The sequence below is a fragment of the Carcharodon carcharias genome, chromosome 3 (assembly GCF_017639515.1).
Source record: "Carcharodon carcharias isolate sCarCar2 chromosome 3, sCarCar2.pri, whole genome shotgun sequence".
Classification (NCBI taxonomy): domain Eukaryota; kingdom Metazoa; phylum Chordata; class Chondrichthyes; order Lamniformes; family Lamnidae; genus Carcharodon; species Carcharodon carcharias.
Genome location: NC_054469.1, coordinates 4,546,316 through 4,562,020, shown reverse-complemented (window position 1 = coordinate 4,562,020; position 15,705 = coordinate 4,546,316). Strand labels below are relative to the sequence as shown.

The following is a 15,705-nucleotide window of genomic DNA, read 5'->3' as shown; positions in this document are numbered from 1 at the left end:
CCTGTCCTGGGAGTGTTTGATGGGGACAGTGTAGAGGGAGCTTTACTCTGTATCTAACCCCGTGCTGTACCTGTCCTGGGAGTGTTTGACGGGGACAGTGTAGCTTTACTCTGTATCTAACCCTGTGCTGTACCTGTCCTGGGAGTGTTTGATGGAGACAGTGTAGAGGAAGCTTTACTCTGTATCTAACTGCATGCTGTACCTGTCCTGGGAGTGTTTGATGGGGACAGTGTAGAGTGAGCTTTACTCTGTATCTAACCCCGTGCTGTACCTGTCCTGGGAGTGTTTGATGGGGACAGTGTAGAGGGAGCTGTACTCTGTATCTAACCCCGTGCTGTACCTGTCCTGGGAGTGTTTGATGGGGACAGTGTAGAGGGAGCTTTACTCTGTATCTAACCCCGTGCTGTACCTGTCCTGGGAGTGTTTGATGGGGACAGTGTAGAGGGAGCTTTACTCTGTATCTAACCCCGTGCTGTACCTGTCCTGGGAGTGTTTGATGGGGACAGTGTAGAGGGCGCTTTACTCTGTATCTAACCCCGTGCTGTACCTGTCCTGGGAGTGTTTGATGGGGACAGTGTAGAGGGAGCTTTACTCTGTATCTAACCCTGTGCTGTACCTGTCCTGGCTATATCGAATGCTATACTTGGTACCATTAGTAATAGTGATGCAGGGGTTCTGGCCACAGTAAGTGAAGCTGATGTGTTAAAGATTCTCAGTGTGCTCTTTTGTCTGGATTATCCCTAGGAGAAGCAGTATGTGCTGAGCTGTTTGGCAGAAAGGGCGCGTCTGACGGAGGAAGTGTTTGGCGATACCCCTGGGATCCGGTGTAACCCTGTGCAGGGAGCCATGTACTCGTTTCCCAGGATTGAGATCCCACCCAAGGCCATAGCAGCAGCTCAGGTAAAACCCAAAAACCTGCCTAAACTTTCATAACAGCCAGGTGAACCTACCCCTCTGCTCCCCCACAATCCACAGCAAGGCCTGGACAATATCCAGACTCGGGCTGACAAGTAACATTCACACCACACAGTGTCAGGCAATGACCATCTCCAACAAGGGAGAATCTCACCCTCGCCCCTTGACATTCAATGGCATTACCATCACTGAATCCCCTACTATCAACATCCTGGGGGTTACCATTGACCAGAAACTGAATTGGACCAGCCATATAAATACTGTGGCTACAAGAGCAGGTCAGAGGCTGGGAATCCTGCAGTGAGTAACTCACCTCCTGACTCCCCAAAGCCTGTCCACCATCTACAAGGCACAAGTCAGGAGTGTGATGAAATACTCCCCACTTGCCTGGATGAGTGCAGCTCCCACAACACTCAAGAAGCTCAACACTGTCCAGGACAAAGCAGCCCCGCTTGAAACTCACCAAGGCTCCCGAGACAGCACCTCCTAAACCCTCAACCACTACCGTCTCGAAGGACAAGGGCAGCAGATAGATGGGAACACCACCACCTGGAAGTTCCCCTCCAAGTCACTCACCATCCTGACTTGGAAATATATCGCCGTTCCTTCACTGTCGCTGGGTCAAAATCCTGGAACTCCCTCCCTAACAGCACTGTGGGTGTACCTACACCACATGGACTGCAGCGGTTCAAGAAGGCAGCTCACCACCACCTTCTCAAGGGGCAATTAGGGATGGGTAATAAATGCTGGGCCCAGCCAGCGACACCAACATCCTGTGAATGAATTAAATTAAAAAGAATTCTATGGATGATCTCACGTCTTGAACACCAAACCCTTTGATTCAAGAACAGAGGTGTTTCTGATATTTGAAGACGTATAATGATTGATTCTAAATTGCGCTGGCCTTTGTGTGAGACAGTGCTCCCTGATTTCACCCCTGTACAGCACAGCTCTCATTCTAACATTGTGCCCTCTCAATCTTCACTTATCTATCAGAGGAGATGGATCAGAATCATGGAATATCATCGCAGAATGGTCACAGCACAGGAGGAGGCCCTTCAGCCCGTCATACTGTGCCAGCCATCTGATGGGGCAATTGACCTGGTACCATTCCCCCACCTTCTCCCTGTAACCCTGCACGTTCTTCCTTTTCCGATAACAGCCTAGCTCCCTGTTGAATGCCTCGATTGGATCTGCCTCCCCCACACTCTCAGACAGTGCATTCCAGACCCTAACCACTCGCTGCGTGGGAAGCTTTCTCCTCAAACTTCTCCCTATCTACCCAACTCTCTCTCGCTTCCTCCCCATCCCAAGTTCTAGCTCATTCCAATTCTCATCATCAATTCCTCAAACTTAGGAAATTCAATCAGGATAAAGGAGAAAGACCAAGGGAACAGGAGGAGGCCATTCAGCCCCTTGAGCCTGTTCTCCTGTGGGTGATGAATGAGGGATTCCTCTACCATGAAAGTTTGTAGACGATGCATCACTGACAATGTTCCTAGTGTTCCTGTGACAATGGGGAAATACCTTGCTGAAGATTGAGTGGTTTTAATGTAACTGAATGGCTTGCTGCACTATTTCACAGTGAGTTCACAGTCAATCACCTTGGTGTGGGTCAGGACTCATGCAGAGGGTAAGGATGCAGATTCCCTTCCCTAAAGACCCTTATGGACATGGTCACTCTAAATGAAACCAGTTTTTTATATGCAGATTATTCTAACAGAACTGGGATTCTCAGACTGCCTTGGTGAGTTTGAGCTTGCGTTCTCTGGATTATGAGACCAGTAAGAGAGGTAGCAGACCAGGGTAACCGAGCCTTGCCTTAACCGACACTAATCCTCTCCCTACAGGCTGCAGGACAGACTCCCGATATGTACTTCTGTATGAAGCTGCTGGAGGAGACCGGAATCTGTGTGGTTCCAGGGAGTGGATTTGGACAGTTAGAAGGCACTCATCACTTCAGGTACACAGAGCGGGAATTGCATCTTTATAGCACCTTTCACTGCCTCAGTGTCTCCAACTGCTTCACATCCAATGAAATGCTGGTGAGGTATGGTCAATGTCAGGAACACAGCAGCTAATTGGATCTCTGCAACATCCCCCAAACAGCAAGGTCACAATGACAAGGTCATCATGTGTTTTAGTGATGTTGATTGAGGGATAAATATTGGCCCCTACTCCTCATTGAAGCAGTATTGAACCTTTCACCTCCACTGAGAGGCAGACTACAGCCTCAGTTTAAAATCCTATCCAAAGGCTGGGACCTTCGACAGTACAGCACTCCCTCAATACTGGTCCTCCAACAGTGCAGCACTCCCTTAGTCATGATCCTCTGACAGTGCAGCACTCCCTCAGTACTGACCCTTTGACAGTACAGCACTCCCTCAGAACTGACCCTCTGACAGTGCAGCACTCCCTCAGGACTGAACATTCGACAGCATAGCACTGACCCTCCAAAGGCGCAGCACTCCCTCATTGACAACCCTGCGATGGTGCAGCACCCCCTGAACAATGACTTTCTGGCCATGTGGCACTCCCTCCGTACTGCACTGAAAGTGTTAACATGCATTACCTGCTCAAATCGCTGAAGTGGGGGTTGAACCCTGACCCTTGTGAGTCTGAACTCTGGCTGTTGTCCACTGACCCATGTCTAAATCTGTGCTCATGTCTGCATACTTGGTTATAATGTGCTCTTTGGCAATAATCTCCGTACAGATGATTTTAACATTTTTAAACTCGTGGTCAAATCCCACAAAGTCCATGACCCTCTCTGTTCTGTTCAGCCCCACAACCCTCTGAGATCTCTACACTCCTTTCACTGTGGCCTCTTGAGTTTCCCGACCATTCCACCATTGCCGGCTGTGGCTATAGCTCTGAAATTCCCTCCCTAACCCTCTCCACCTCAACCCACTCACCCACTTTAAGACACTCCTCAAAACCTATCCCCTTGACCAAGCTTTGGGTCCACCTGCCTCTATATCTCCTTATGTAACTCTGTTAAAAAACATATAGTTTGGTGCTCACTCCCTGTGACTGGGGCTGATGGGATTGACGGTCGTCGATTTGCGTGGTTTGAGGATCACTCAACAGCTGGGGAAAAATCTGTGTTTCTCACGTGTCGGTGCAGACTCGATGGGCCGAAGGGCCTCTATTGCACTCTCTGATTCTGTGATTCTGTGATAGGGAGTAGGAATAAATAGGTCACCTTCAATTTGGCAGGTGGTGAATAGTGGAGTGCTGCAAGCATCAGTGTTGGTGCTCAGCTATTTTCAATCGATATTAATGACTCAGACAAAGAGATAGAGAGTAATGTATCTAGGTTTGCTGATGTGCAAAGCTAGGTGGGCAGGTAAGCTGTGAGGGGGACACAGAGACACGGCAAGACAGGCTAGTGATTGGGCAATAAGCTGGAAGGAGAGGTGCAATGTAAGAAAGTGTGAGGTTATTCACTTTGGTAGTAAGAATAGAAAAGTAGAATATCTTTTAAAAGATGAGTGGTTAGTAAACATTGCTGTTCAGGGACTTAGGTATCCTTGTGTACAAATCACAAAGTCAATCTGCAGGTACAGCTAGCAAGGTTTGCTTGTGTTAGGGGAGGGGAGTGTGTGTCGGGTGAGGGGAGTGTGTGTCGGGGGGAGGGGAGTGTGTGTCGGGGGGAGGGGAGTGTGTGTCGGGGGGAGGGGAGTGTGTGTCGGGGGGAGGGGAGTGTGTGTCGGGGGAGCGGAGTGTGTGTCGGGGGAGGGGAGTGTGTGTCGGGGGAGTGTGTGTCGGGGGGAGGGGAGTGTGTGTCGGGGGAGGGGAGTGTCGGGGGGAGGGGAGTGTGTGTCGGGGGGAGGGGAGTGTGTGTCGGGGGAGGGGAGTGTGTGTCGGGGGAGCGGAGTGTGTGTCGGGGGAGGGGAGTGTGTGTCGGGGGAGTGTGTGTCGGGGGGAGGGGAGTGTGTGTCGGGGGAGGGGAGTGTGTGTCGGGGGGAGGGGAGTGTCGGGGGGAGGGGAGTGTGTGTCGGGGGAGGGGAGTGTGTGTCGGGGGGGAGGGGAGTGTGTGTCGGGGGAGGGGAGTGTGTGTCGGGGGGAGGGGAGTGTGTGTCGGGGGGAGGGGAGTGTGTGTCGGGGGAGGGGGGTGTGTGTCGGGGGGAGGGGAGTGTGTGTCGGGGGGAGGGGAGTGAGTGTCAGGGGGAGGGGAGTGTGTGTTGGGGGGAGGGGAGTGAGTGTCGGGGGGAGGGGAGTGTGTGTCGGGGGAGGGGAGTGTGTGTCGGGGGAGGGGAGTGTGTGTCGGGGGGAGGGGAGTGTCGGGGGGAGGGGAGTGTGTGTCGGGGGAGGGGAGTGTGTGTCGGGGGGAGGGGAGTGTGTGTCGGGGGGAGGGGGGTGTGTGTCGGGGGGAGGGGAGTGTGTGTCGGTGGGGGGAGCAGAGTGTGTGTCGGGGGAGCGGAGTGAGTGTCGGGGGAGGGGAGTGTGTGTCGGGGGAGGGGAGTGTGTGTCGGGGGAGGGGAGTGTGTGTCGGGGGAGGGGAGTGTGTGTCGGGGGAAGGGGAGTGTGTGTCGGGGGAGGGGAGTGTGTGTCGGGGGAGTGTGTGTCGGGGGGAGGGGAGTGTGTGTCGGGGGGAGGGGAGTGAGTGTCGGGGGGAGGGGAGTGTGTGTCAGGGGGAGGGGAGTGTGTGTCGGGGGAGGGGAGTGTGTGTCGGGGGGAGGGGAGTGAGTGTCGGGGGAGGGGAGTGAGTGTCAGGGGGGAGGGGAGTGTGTGTCGGGGGGAGCGGAGTGAGTGTCGGGGGGAGGGGAGTGTGTGTCGGGGGAGGGGAGTGTGTGTCGGGGGAGGGGAGTGTGTGTCGGGGGGAGGGGAGTGTGTGTCGGGTGGAGGGGAGTGTGTGTCGGGGGGAGGGGAGTGTGTGTCGGGGGAGGGGAGTGTGTGTCGGGGGGAGGGGAGTGAGTGTCGGGGGGAGGGGAGTGAGTGTCGGGGGGAGGGGAGTGTGTGTCGGGGGGAGGGGAGTGTGTGTCGGGGGGAGGGGAGTGTCGGGGGGAGGGGAGTGTGTGTCGGGGGGAGCGGAGTGAGTGTCGGGGGAGGGGAGTGTGTGTCGGGGGGAGGGGAGTGTGTGTCGGGTGAGCGGAGTGTGTGTCGGGGGGAGGGGAGTGTGTGTCGGGGGAGGGGAGTGAGTGTCGGGGGGGAGGGGAGTGAGTGTCGGGGGAGGGGAGTGTGTGTCGGGGGGAGGGGAGTGTGTGTCGGGGGAGGGGAGTGTGTGTCGGGGGGAGGGGAGTGAGTGTCGGGGGGGAGCGGAGTGTGTGTCGGGGGAGGGGAGTGAGTGTCGGGGGGAGGGGAGTGTGTGTCGGGGGAGGGGAGTGTGTGTCGGGGGGAGGGGAGTGAGTGTCGGGGGGAGGGGAGTGTGTGTCGGGGGAGGGGAGTGAGTGTCGGGGGGGAGGGGAGTGTGTGTCGGGGGGAGGGGAGTGTGTGTCGGGGGGAGGGGAGTGAGTGTCGGGGGGAGGGGAGTGTCGGGGGGAGGGGAGTGAGTGTCGGGGGAGGGGAGTGAGTGTCGGGGGGGAGGGGAGTGTGTGTCGGGGGGAGGGGAGTGTGTGTCGGGGGAGGGGAGTGAGTGTCGGGGGAGGGGAGTGAGTGTCGGGGGGAGGGGAGTGTGTGTCGGGGGAGCGGAGTGTGTGTCGGGTGAGGGGAGTGTGTGTCGGGGGAGCGGAGTGAGTGTCGGGGGAGGGGAGTGTGTGTCGGGGGAGGGGAGTGTGTGTCGGGGGAGGGGAGAGTGTGTCGGGGGAGGGGAGTGTGTGTCGGGTGGAGGGGAGTGTGTGTCGGGGGGAGGGGAGTGTGTGTCGGGGGAGGGGAGTGAGTGTCGGGGGAGGGGAGTGTGTGTCGGGGGGAGGGGAGTGTGTGTCGGGGGAGGGGAGTGTGTGTCGGGGGAGGGGAGTGTGTGTCGGGGGAGGGGAGTGTGTGTCGGGTGGAGGGGAGTGTGTGTCGGGGGGAGGGGAGTGTGTGTCGGGGGAGGGGAGTGTGTGTCGGGGGAGGGGAGTGAGTGTCGGGGGAGGGGAGTGTGTGTCAGGGGGAGGGGAGTGTCGGGGGAGGGGAGTGTGTGTCGGGGGGAGGGGAGTGTGTGTCGGGGGGAGGGGAGTGTGTGTCGGGGGAGGGGAGTGTGTGTCGGGGGAGGGGAGTGTGTGTCGGGGGAGGGGAGTGTGTGTCGGGGGAGGGGAGTGTGTGTCGGGGGAGGGGAGTGTGTGTCGGGGGGAGGGGAGTGTGTGTCGGGGGAGGGGAGTGTGTGTCGGGGGAGGGGAGTGAGTGTCGGGGGGGAGGGGAGTGTGTGTCGGGGGAGGGGAGTGAGTGTCGGGGGGGAGGGGAGTGTGTGTCGGGGGGAGGGGAGTGTGTGTCGGGGGGAGGGGAGTGTGTGTCGGGGGGAGGGGAGTGTGTGTCGGGGGGAGGGGAGTGTGTGTCGGGGGAGGGGAGTGTGTGTCGGGGGAGGGGAGTGTGTGTCGGGGGGAGGGGAGTGTGTGTCGGGGGAGGGGAGTGTGTGTCGGGGGGGAGCGGAGTGTGCGTTGTGGGAGGGGAGTGTCGGGGGGAGGGGAGTATCAGGGGGAGGGGAGTGTGTGTCGGGGGAGGGGAGCGAGTGTCGGGGGGGAGGGGAGTGTGCGTTGTGGGAGGGGAGTGTCGGGGGAGGGGAGTGTCGGGGGGAGGGGAGTGTCTGGGGGTAGGGGAGTGTCGGGGGGAGGAGAGTGTCGGGGGAGGGGAGTGTCGGGGGAGGGGAGTGTCGGGGGGAGGGGAGTGTCTGGGGGTAGGGGAGTGTCGGGGGGAGGAGAGTGTCGGGGGAGGAGAGTGTCGGGGGAGGGGAGTGTCGGGGGGAGGGGAGTGTCAGGGGGAGGGGAGTGTGTGTCGGGGGAGGGGAGTGTGTGTCGGGGGAGGGGAGTGTGTGTCGGGGGGAGGGGAGTGTGTGTCGGGGGGAGGGGAGTGTGTGTCGGGGGAGGGGAGTGTGTGTCGGGGGGGAGCGGAGTGTGCGTTGTGGGAGGGGAGTGTCGGGGGGGAGGGGAGTGTCGGGGGGAGGGGAGTGTCAGGGGGAGGGGAGTGTGTGTCGGGGGGAGGGGAGTGTGTGTCTGGGGGGAGCGGAGTGTGCGTTGTGGGAGGGGAGTGTCGGGGGGAGGGGAGTGTCGGGGGGAGGGGAGTGTCAGGGGGAGGGGAGTGTGTGTCGGGGGAGGGGAGTGTGTGTCTGGGGGGAGCGGAGTGTGCGTTGTGGGAGGGGAGTGTCGGGGGGAGGGGAGTGTCAGGGGGAGGGGAGTGTGTGTCGGGGGAGGGGAGCGAGTGTCCGGGGGGAGGGGAGTGTCGGGGGGAGGGGAGTGTCTGGGGGTAGGGGAGTGTCGGGGGGAGGAGAGTGTCGGGGGAGGGGAGTGTCGGGGGGGAGGGGAGTGTCGGGGGGGAGGGGAGTGTCGGGGGGGAGGGGAGTGTTGGGGGAGTGGAGTGTCGGGGGGAGGGGAGTGTCGGGGGGTAGGGGAGTGTCGGGGGGGAGGGGAGTGTCGGGGGGTAGGGGAGTGTCGGGGGGGAGGGGAGTGTCGGGGGGAGGGGAGTGTTGGGGGAGGGGAGTGTCGGGGGAGGGGAGTGTCGGGGGGGAGGGGAGTGTCGGGGGGTAGGGGAGTGTCGGGGGAGGGGAGTGTCGGGGGGAGGGGAGTGAGTGTCAGGGGGGAGCGGAGTGTGTGTCGGGGGGGAGCGGAGTGTGCGTTGTGGGAGGGGAGTGTCGGGGGGGAGGGGAGTGTCGGGGGGAGGGGAGTGTGTGTCGGGGGAGGGGAGTGTGTGTCGGGGGGAGGGGAGTGTGTGTCGGGGGGAGGGGAGTGTGTGTCGGGGGGAGGGGAGTGTGTGTCGGGGGAGGGGAGTGTGTGTCGGGGGGAGGGGAGTGTCGGGGGAGGGGAGTGTGTGTCGGGGGAGGGGAGTGTGTGTCGGGGGAGGGGAGTGAGTGTCGGGGGGGAGGGGAGTGTGTGTCGGGGGAGGGGAGTGAGTGTCGGGGGGGAGGGGAGTGTGTGTCGGGGGGAGGGGAGTGTGTGTCGGGGGAGGGGAGTGTGCGTTGTGGGAGGGGAGTGTCGGGGGAGGGGAGTGTCGGGGGGAGGGGAGTGTCTGGGGGTAGGGGAGTGTCGGGGGGAGGAGAGTGTCGGGGGAGGGGAGTGTCGGGGGGAGGGGAGTGTCAGGGGGAGGGGAGTGTGTGTCGGGGGAGGGGAGTGTGTGTCGGGGGAGGGGAGTGTGTGTCGGGGGGAGGGGAGTGTGTGTCGGGGGAGGGGAGTGTGTGTCGGGGGAGGGGAGTGTGTGTCGGGGGGGAGCGGAGTGTGCGTTGTGGGAGGGGAGTGTCGGGGGGGAGGGGAGTGTCGGGGGGAGGGGAGTGTCAGGGGGAGGGGAGTGTGTGTCGGGGGAGGGGAGCGAGTGTCGGGGGGGAGGGGAGTGTCGGGGGGAGGGGAGTGTCTGGGGGTAGGGGAGTGTCGGGGGGAGGAGAGTGTCGGGGGAGGGGAGTGTCGGGGGGGAGGGGAGTGTCGGGGGGGAGGGGAGTGTCGGGGGGGAGGGGAGTGTTGGGGGAGTGGAGTGTCGGGGGGAGGGGAGTGTCGGGGGGTAGGGGAGTGTCGGGGGGGAGGGGAGTGTCGGGGGGTAGGGGAGTGTCGGGGGGGAGGGGAGTGTCGGGGGGAGGGGAGTGTTGGGGGAGGGGAGTGTCGGGGGGTAGGGGAGTGTCGGGGGGGAGGGGAGTGTCGGGGGGAGGGGAGTGTTGGGGGAGGGGAGTGTCGGGGGAGGGGAGTGAGTGTCAGGGGGGAGCGGAGTGTGTGTCGGGGGGGAGCGGAGTGTGCGTTGTGGGAGGGGAGTGTCGGGGGGGAGGGGAGTGTCGGGGGGGAGGGGAGTGTCGGGGGGAGGAGAGTGTTGGGGGAGGGGAGTGTCGGGGGAGGGGAGTGAGTGTCAGGGGGGAGCGGAGTGTGTGTCGGGGGGGAGCGGAGTGTGCGTTGTGGGAGGGGAGTGTCGGGGGGGAGGGGAGTGTCGGGGGGAGGGGAGTGTCGGGGGAGGGGAGTGTCGGGGGAGGGGAGTGTCGGGGGGAGGGGAGTGTCGGGGGGGAGGGGAGTGTCGGGGGAGGGGAGTGTCGGGGGGAGGGGAGTGTGTGTCGGGGGAGGGGAGCGAGTGTCGGGAGAGGGGAGTGTCGGGGGGAGGGGAGTGTCGGGGGGGAGGGGAGTGTGTGTCGGGGGAGGGGAGTGTCGGGGGAGGGGAGTGTCGGGGGGAGGGGAGTGTGTGTCGGGGGAGGGGAGCGAGTGTCGGGAGAGGGGAGTGTCGGGGGGAGGGGAGTGTCGGGGGGTAGGGGAGTGTCGGGGGAGGGGAGTGTCGGGGGGAGGGGAGTGTCGGGGGGTAGGGGAGTGTCGGGGGGGAGGGGAGTGTCGGGGGGTAGGGGAGTGTCGGGGGGGAGGGGAGTGTCGGGGGAGGGGAGTGTCGGGGGGAGGGGAGTGTCGGGGGGGAGGGGAGTGTCGGGGGAGGGGAGTGTCGGGGGGAGGGGAGTGTCGGTGGGTAGGGGAGTGTCGGGGGGGAGGGGAGTGTCGGGGGGGAGGGGAGTGTCGGGAGAGGGGAGTGTCGGGGGGAGGGGAGTGTCGGGGGAGGGGAGTGTCGGGGGAGTGTCAGGAGTGTAGTCCAAGGCACAGTAAATCCTGCTGCAATTTTATTTTGGAATTGGTGAGGTCCCGCATGGGATAATGTTGCTGTTTTGGCAGCTTTTAACAGACTAATTAAAGTTCATTCAATGTCTGAGGATTTTGCCTCTCACCAAAATACCATGAAATTTCATAGCGAGCAATATCTAGCCTCCTGCGCCAGGGAGAAATTCTCACACAGCATTCAGTGCCAGGCTGCAGAGAAATCTCTTAATTCATTCACGGGCTTCGGTGGCTGGGTGGGGGCATTTATTGCCCATCCCTAACTGCCCCTTGAGAAGGTGGCGGTGAGCTGCCTTCTTGAGCCGCTGCAGTCCATGTGGTGTAGGTACACCCACAGCGCTGTTAGGGAGGGGGTTCCAGGATTTTGACCCAGCGACAGTGAAGGAACGGCGATATATTTCCAGGTCAGGATGGTGGGTGCATTGGAGGCAGTGGTGTTCCCATCAATTGTCAATTCCACTGAGTTAGGTCAAGTTTAGGATTAGTAACATTGAAGGAGTGCGTGTACAATGTACCAGCAACAACTTACAGTTGCATAGCACCTTTAATGTAATAAGCCGTCCCTTGTCACTTCACAGAAGCATTATAAAATACAATAAATAGATATGAGCGTCGTTGGCCAAAAGCTTCCTCAAAGAGAGGAGAATCTTAAAGCAGGAGAGAGAGAGAGAGGTGGAGAGGTTTGGTGAGGCTGCAGAAGGTGTGACCACCAATGTTGGGATGATTAAAGTGGGTAATGCTAGAGAGGCCAGAGTTGGAGGCACAGAGATGCCTGAGAGGGTATCAGCTAGAAGAGGGGTGGGTGAGTGGGTGGGATGTGACAGGGTATCAGCTAGAGGAGGGGTGGGTGGGTGGGTGGGATGTGACAGGGTATCAGCTAGAGGAGGGGTGGGTGAGTGGGTGGGATGTGACAGGGTATCAGCTAGAGGAGGGGTGGGTGGGTGGGTGGGATGTGACAGGGTATCAGCTAGAGGAGGGGTGGGTGGGTGGGTGGGATGTGACAGGGTATCAGCTAGAGGAGGGGTGGGTGAGTGGGTGGGATGTGACAGGGTATCAGCTAGAGGAGGGGTGGGTGGGTGGGTGGGATGTGACAGGGTATCAGCTAGAGGAGGGGTGAGTCGGGGGGATGAGGATGGGGAGGGATTTGTTTTCAAATAAAAAGAACAATAATTTTAAAGGTGGGGAGGTAGCGGTTCGAAGAGGAGGGGGGGGGGGTTTCATGGAATTTTCTCTTCGATGAGGATTTTCATTGCTGCTTTTGCTTTGTCTTCTCACTCCCCAGAATGACCATCCTGCCCAAGACCGAGAAGCTGAAGATGCTCCTGAGCAAACTAAAGACTTTCTACCAGGATTTCACCCAGCAGTACTCATAAACCTCCGAGCCCAGCACCTCCCTCCGCCGAGGGAGCAGAGAGGGGTTAGGGTTTGGGGATATCGAATGCAATAACAAGGGGAACAAATTCCTTGATGTTTATACAGGTGCCTGGGGTTAATGGAAAGCAATAAAAAGAGAGAGTACAGACCTGGAACTATTGCAACATTGTCCAAAGGTTATCGAGGGAGAGAAATGTGGGGGAGGGGAAGGGAAGGGCAGTTGTGATAAAGAAGGTCTGCTCAGATAGTACAATTTCTAGGTAGTGTATCGATGCAATAGTCTCAAAATTAGGTTGAAGTACTTGGAGCTGCCTGATTAATCCATTATCTCTATCCCCAGTTTCAGAAAGCATTCTGTTTGTGTTGTTTTTGATGTAATGTCTGGGGGTTGGTTAGCCCAGTTGGCTGGATAGCAGGTGATGCAGAGAGACGCCAACAGCATGGGTTCAGTTCCTGTACCACCAGAGGTCACCCATGAAGGTCCCACCTCCTCAGCCTCGCCCCTCACCTGAGGCATGGTGACCCGAGGGTCAAACTCACTGCCAGTCATCTCTTTCTGCTGAGGGAGAGCAGCCTATGGCCCTGGGACTACAGCAACTTTCACCTCGTTTGAACAACCTCTTCACCTTGGCCTTAAGCCCGTAAATATCTGGGTGAGGAGACAGCTGAATGGGATATTGATCGGGAATTTTCTTGACTCACGCATTTGTTAACCTTGGACCGCGTCAATGGCTCAGCCTTGGGCCAATGTACGTGTGATGGGTTGAAAACCGGGAAGCCTGAGTTAGGTGACCCTCAATGGGATTGCTGGCAACACGATTGCTCTCAGTGTCACTGGCTCAGAACAGTGCCGAACCAGCCAAGATTTCTGCTCCTGACTGGCGTTCCTGGACCCTTGGCAAGAATGTGTGTGTCTGTCAGACTGGATAGCACTGGGCTGGGGTGGGAAGGTGGCAACAGTCCAGTGGTTAGACTGAGTGACTTTATTAGCCAACTTTCCCTGAACACAGCTGACAATAATGTCACTATTGTTGATCAATAGACCCACAAGCAACAATATTGACATTCAGTAATTTGCAAGTCAGGAATGGTAATTGTCCAAGAGCCTGACTCAACATCCTGCCTATCAGTTATCCATTAGGTACCCAGCTGTCCGTTGAGTTCTGTGGCATACTGAGCACAATTTCCTTCTGCAGCTCTGCTCATTGATTGGATTCCGTGTGCCAGACCATAAGACCATAAGACATAGGAGCAGGAATTAGGCCATTCGGCCCATCAGGTCTGCTCCGCCATTCAGTCATGGCTGATAAGCTTCTCAACCCCCATTCTCCCGCCTTCAAGTTGAGCACTTGGTGCTAAAGTTGAAAGTTCATGAACTCTCCTTCATCAGAAGGGCAGCAATGGGGACTGTAGGGAATCCACAAGAGACACGAGAGGGAGAAATACAAGAAGCGCTCCAAGCCAGCCAAGACCCACAGCAGATTGCCAGCTCCATAATCAAGCTGGAGTCACCCTGCTCAGGTATCTTGTCCCAGCCATGTCCCAGTCACTTCCCCCTCGCTCAGCTCTGGGAAGTGAGCCTCATGCTGTGTTCTGCTCAGGGTAAGGACAGTGTGAGACAGCACTCCACTCCCTGAAAAAAAAGTGAACTAATTCTCTTCACCGTTGTGTATCCAGAGGCCAAAATGTTGGGTTGTATCTGCCAGTTTTAGCAATCAAACACTCGAGTGCCTTCACTAATGTTCTGTCTCCAATCTAATCTAGTCGTGTAGTCAAGGGTAAGTGGGATTCACTTTCAGAGCAGGCTGGCCGATATTTATTCCAGTGTTGTGTTAACACGCCGGATTGTCTCAATTGCCTGAAGATTATTCCGGGGAGATGTTATTTAATCCAGAAGCAGAATATTGCGAATGGTGTTAATCTAAAATAAAAACAGAAAATGCTTGAAAGTCTCAGCAGGTCAGGCAGCACCTGTGCAACATTTCAGGTCAATGGCTCTGTTACTGGAGGATTACATGATCGATTATTGAGGAAGCTGTGAATTCTAGCAGTGGGCAGTACAAATTATATTTCAAGTTGTCATATTCATGTAGGACAAGGTTTGCAGTGAATGACTGGGGCCAATTTGAACTTGGCTCTGTCTGATGTGGTAGATGTAATGGGCAATAATAGTTTCAATATCTGTCACATCTGTCTAGGTTGATTTTAATGTTAAACTACCTCCTAAATGCTAGGACCACTTTTTAATCAGGTATTTTTATATTCCTGTCTCAAATTAAGCTGCTTGATGTTTGTTCCTGATTTTCTGAATGCTGGAACTCAATAGACCTGGGTCCTAATTCTCCCCGTCTACGCAAGGTCCAGGAGGGTTCAATCGTCTTGAGAAATGGAATGATGGTTTGTTTTTTAAAGTGTTTGGGGCAGGGGAGGCCAGAAGGACTGAAAGATCGCGCACTCCCACTCTGTCTTTCCTGGTGTTGTTTTAAAAATAAACGCTATTAACTGGAAACGATGACACCTGGATCTCAGTCTTCCTGACAGCTCCTTCTGTCACTCTGCCACACAGCGCTGCTCGGCTGAGGCTCCACCTTACAGCTCGGACGGCATGAGGTCACTGACACACTGCCTGCTACAGGGAAATGCAGAGAGATGGGAAATTGCCTCTTATTCATTGGAGTAAGACAGTCCAGAGGGTGAACTGATGTGTCTGTTTAACATTAGCAATGGATAGGGTGCAATATGGTAGTAGGCCCCTCAACCACTACAAACAGCCTGCTTTTCATTCCTCTCTGGGACTTGGCCATTGTTGGCAAGGCCGGCATTTGTTGCTCATCCCGAATTGCTCTTGGACTAAGTGATTTGCTGGGCTATTTCAGAGAGCAGTTAAGAGTCAACCACGTTGCTGTGGGCCGTGAGTCATGTGTAGACCTGAATTCCTTCCCTAAAGGGCTTCAGTGAAGTCACCATTACTGAAACTATCTTTATAATTCCAGGTTTGTTAATTGGATTTAAATTCCACCAGCTGCCCTGGTGGGATTTGAACCCATGTCCCCAGAGCATTAGCCTAGGCCTCTGGGTGACTGGCCCATTAACACCAGACATTCCCATGACACCACCATCTCCTCGTTCTGGGTGTGGGTGAGGAGGGAGGGGTGGCAGGGACAGGGGTCATAGATACACGATTAACTCATAGGATGGTACAGCAGGAAGAGATTGGATATTGGAGGAGGAGGCCATTTGGCCCACTGTGCCAGTGCTAGCTATTTGCAAGAGTTATCCAATTAATCCCACTCCCCACTGCCCTTTCCCCAGAGCTTGGCAATATTCCCCTTTTCAAGTGTCTATCTGACTCTCTTTTGAAAGTTACCATTGAACCTGCTTCTACCAAGCAGCACCTTCCAGATGTAAAAGATATGGAACAGATGTCTGAAGTCTCATGGCACCAGGTCAAACATGGTCAAACCTCCTGCTGATTACCACATACCACCCTCCCTCAGCTGATGAATCAATGTTCCTCCATGTTGTACATCACTTGGAGGAAGCACTGAGGGTGACAAGGGTGCAGAATGTACTCTGGGTGGGGGACTTCAATGTCCATCACCAAGAGTAGCTCAGTACCACCACTACTGACCGAGCTGGCCGAGTCCTAAATGACATAGCTGCTAGACTGGGTCTGCGGCAAGTGATGAGAGAACCAACAAGAGGGAAAAACATACTTGACCTCATCCTCACCAACCTGCCTGCTGCAGATGCATCTGTCCATGACAGTATCGGTAGGAGT

The 15,705-nt window shown here is 57.4% G+C and overlaps 1 protein-coding gene across 4 annotated transcripts in view; it reads left to right on the top strand.

Moving 5' to 3' along the window:
* Positions 1–14,436, top strand: part of LOC121276428 (alanine aminotransferase 2-like) — a 74,685-nt gene extending 60,249 nt beyond the window's left edge. For all 4 annotated transcript variants that reach the window (XM_041184814.1, XM_041184816.1, XM_041184812.1 and 1 more), the window contains 3 exons: positions 745–900; positions 2,766–2,878; positions 11,833–14,436. In XM_041184814.1, coding sequence (XP_041040748.1) covers positions 745–900; positions 2,766–2,878; positions 11,833–11,923 — 360 coding nt within the window. In that variant the 3' untranslated portion in view covers positions 11,924–14,436. The remainder of the gene's footprint in view (positions 1–744; positions 901–2,765; positions 2,879–11,832) is intronic.
* Positions 14,437–15,705: the final 1,269 nt, after the last annotated feature.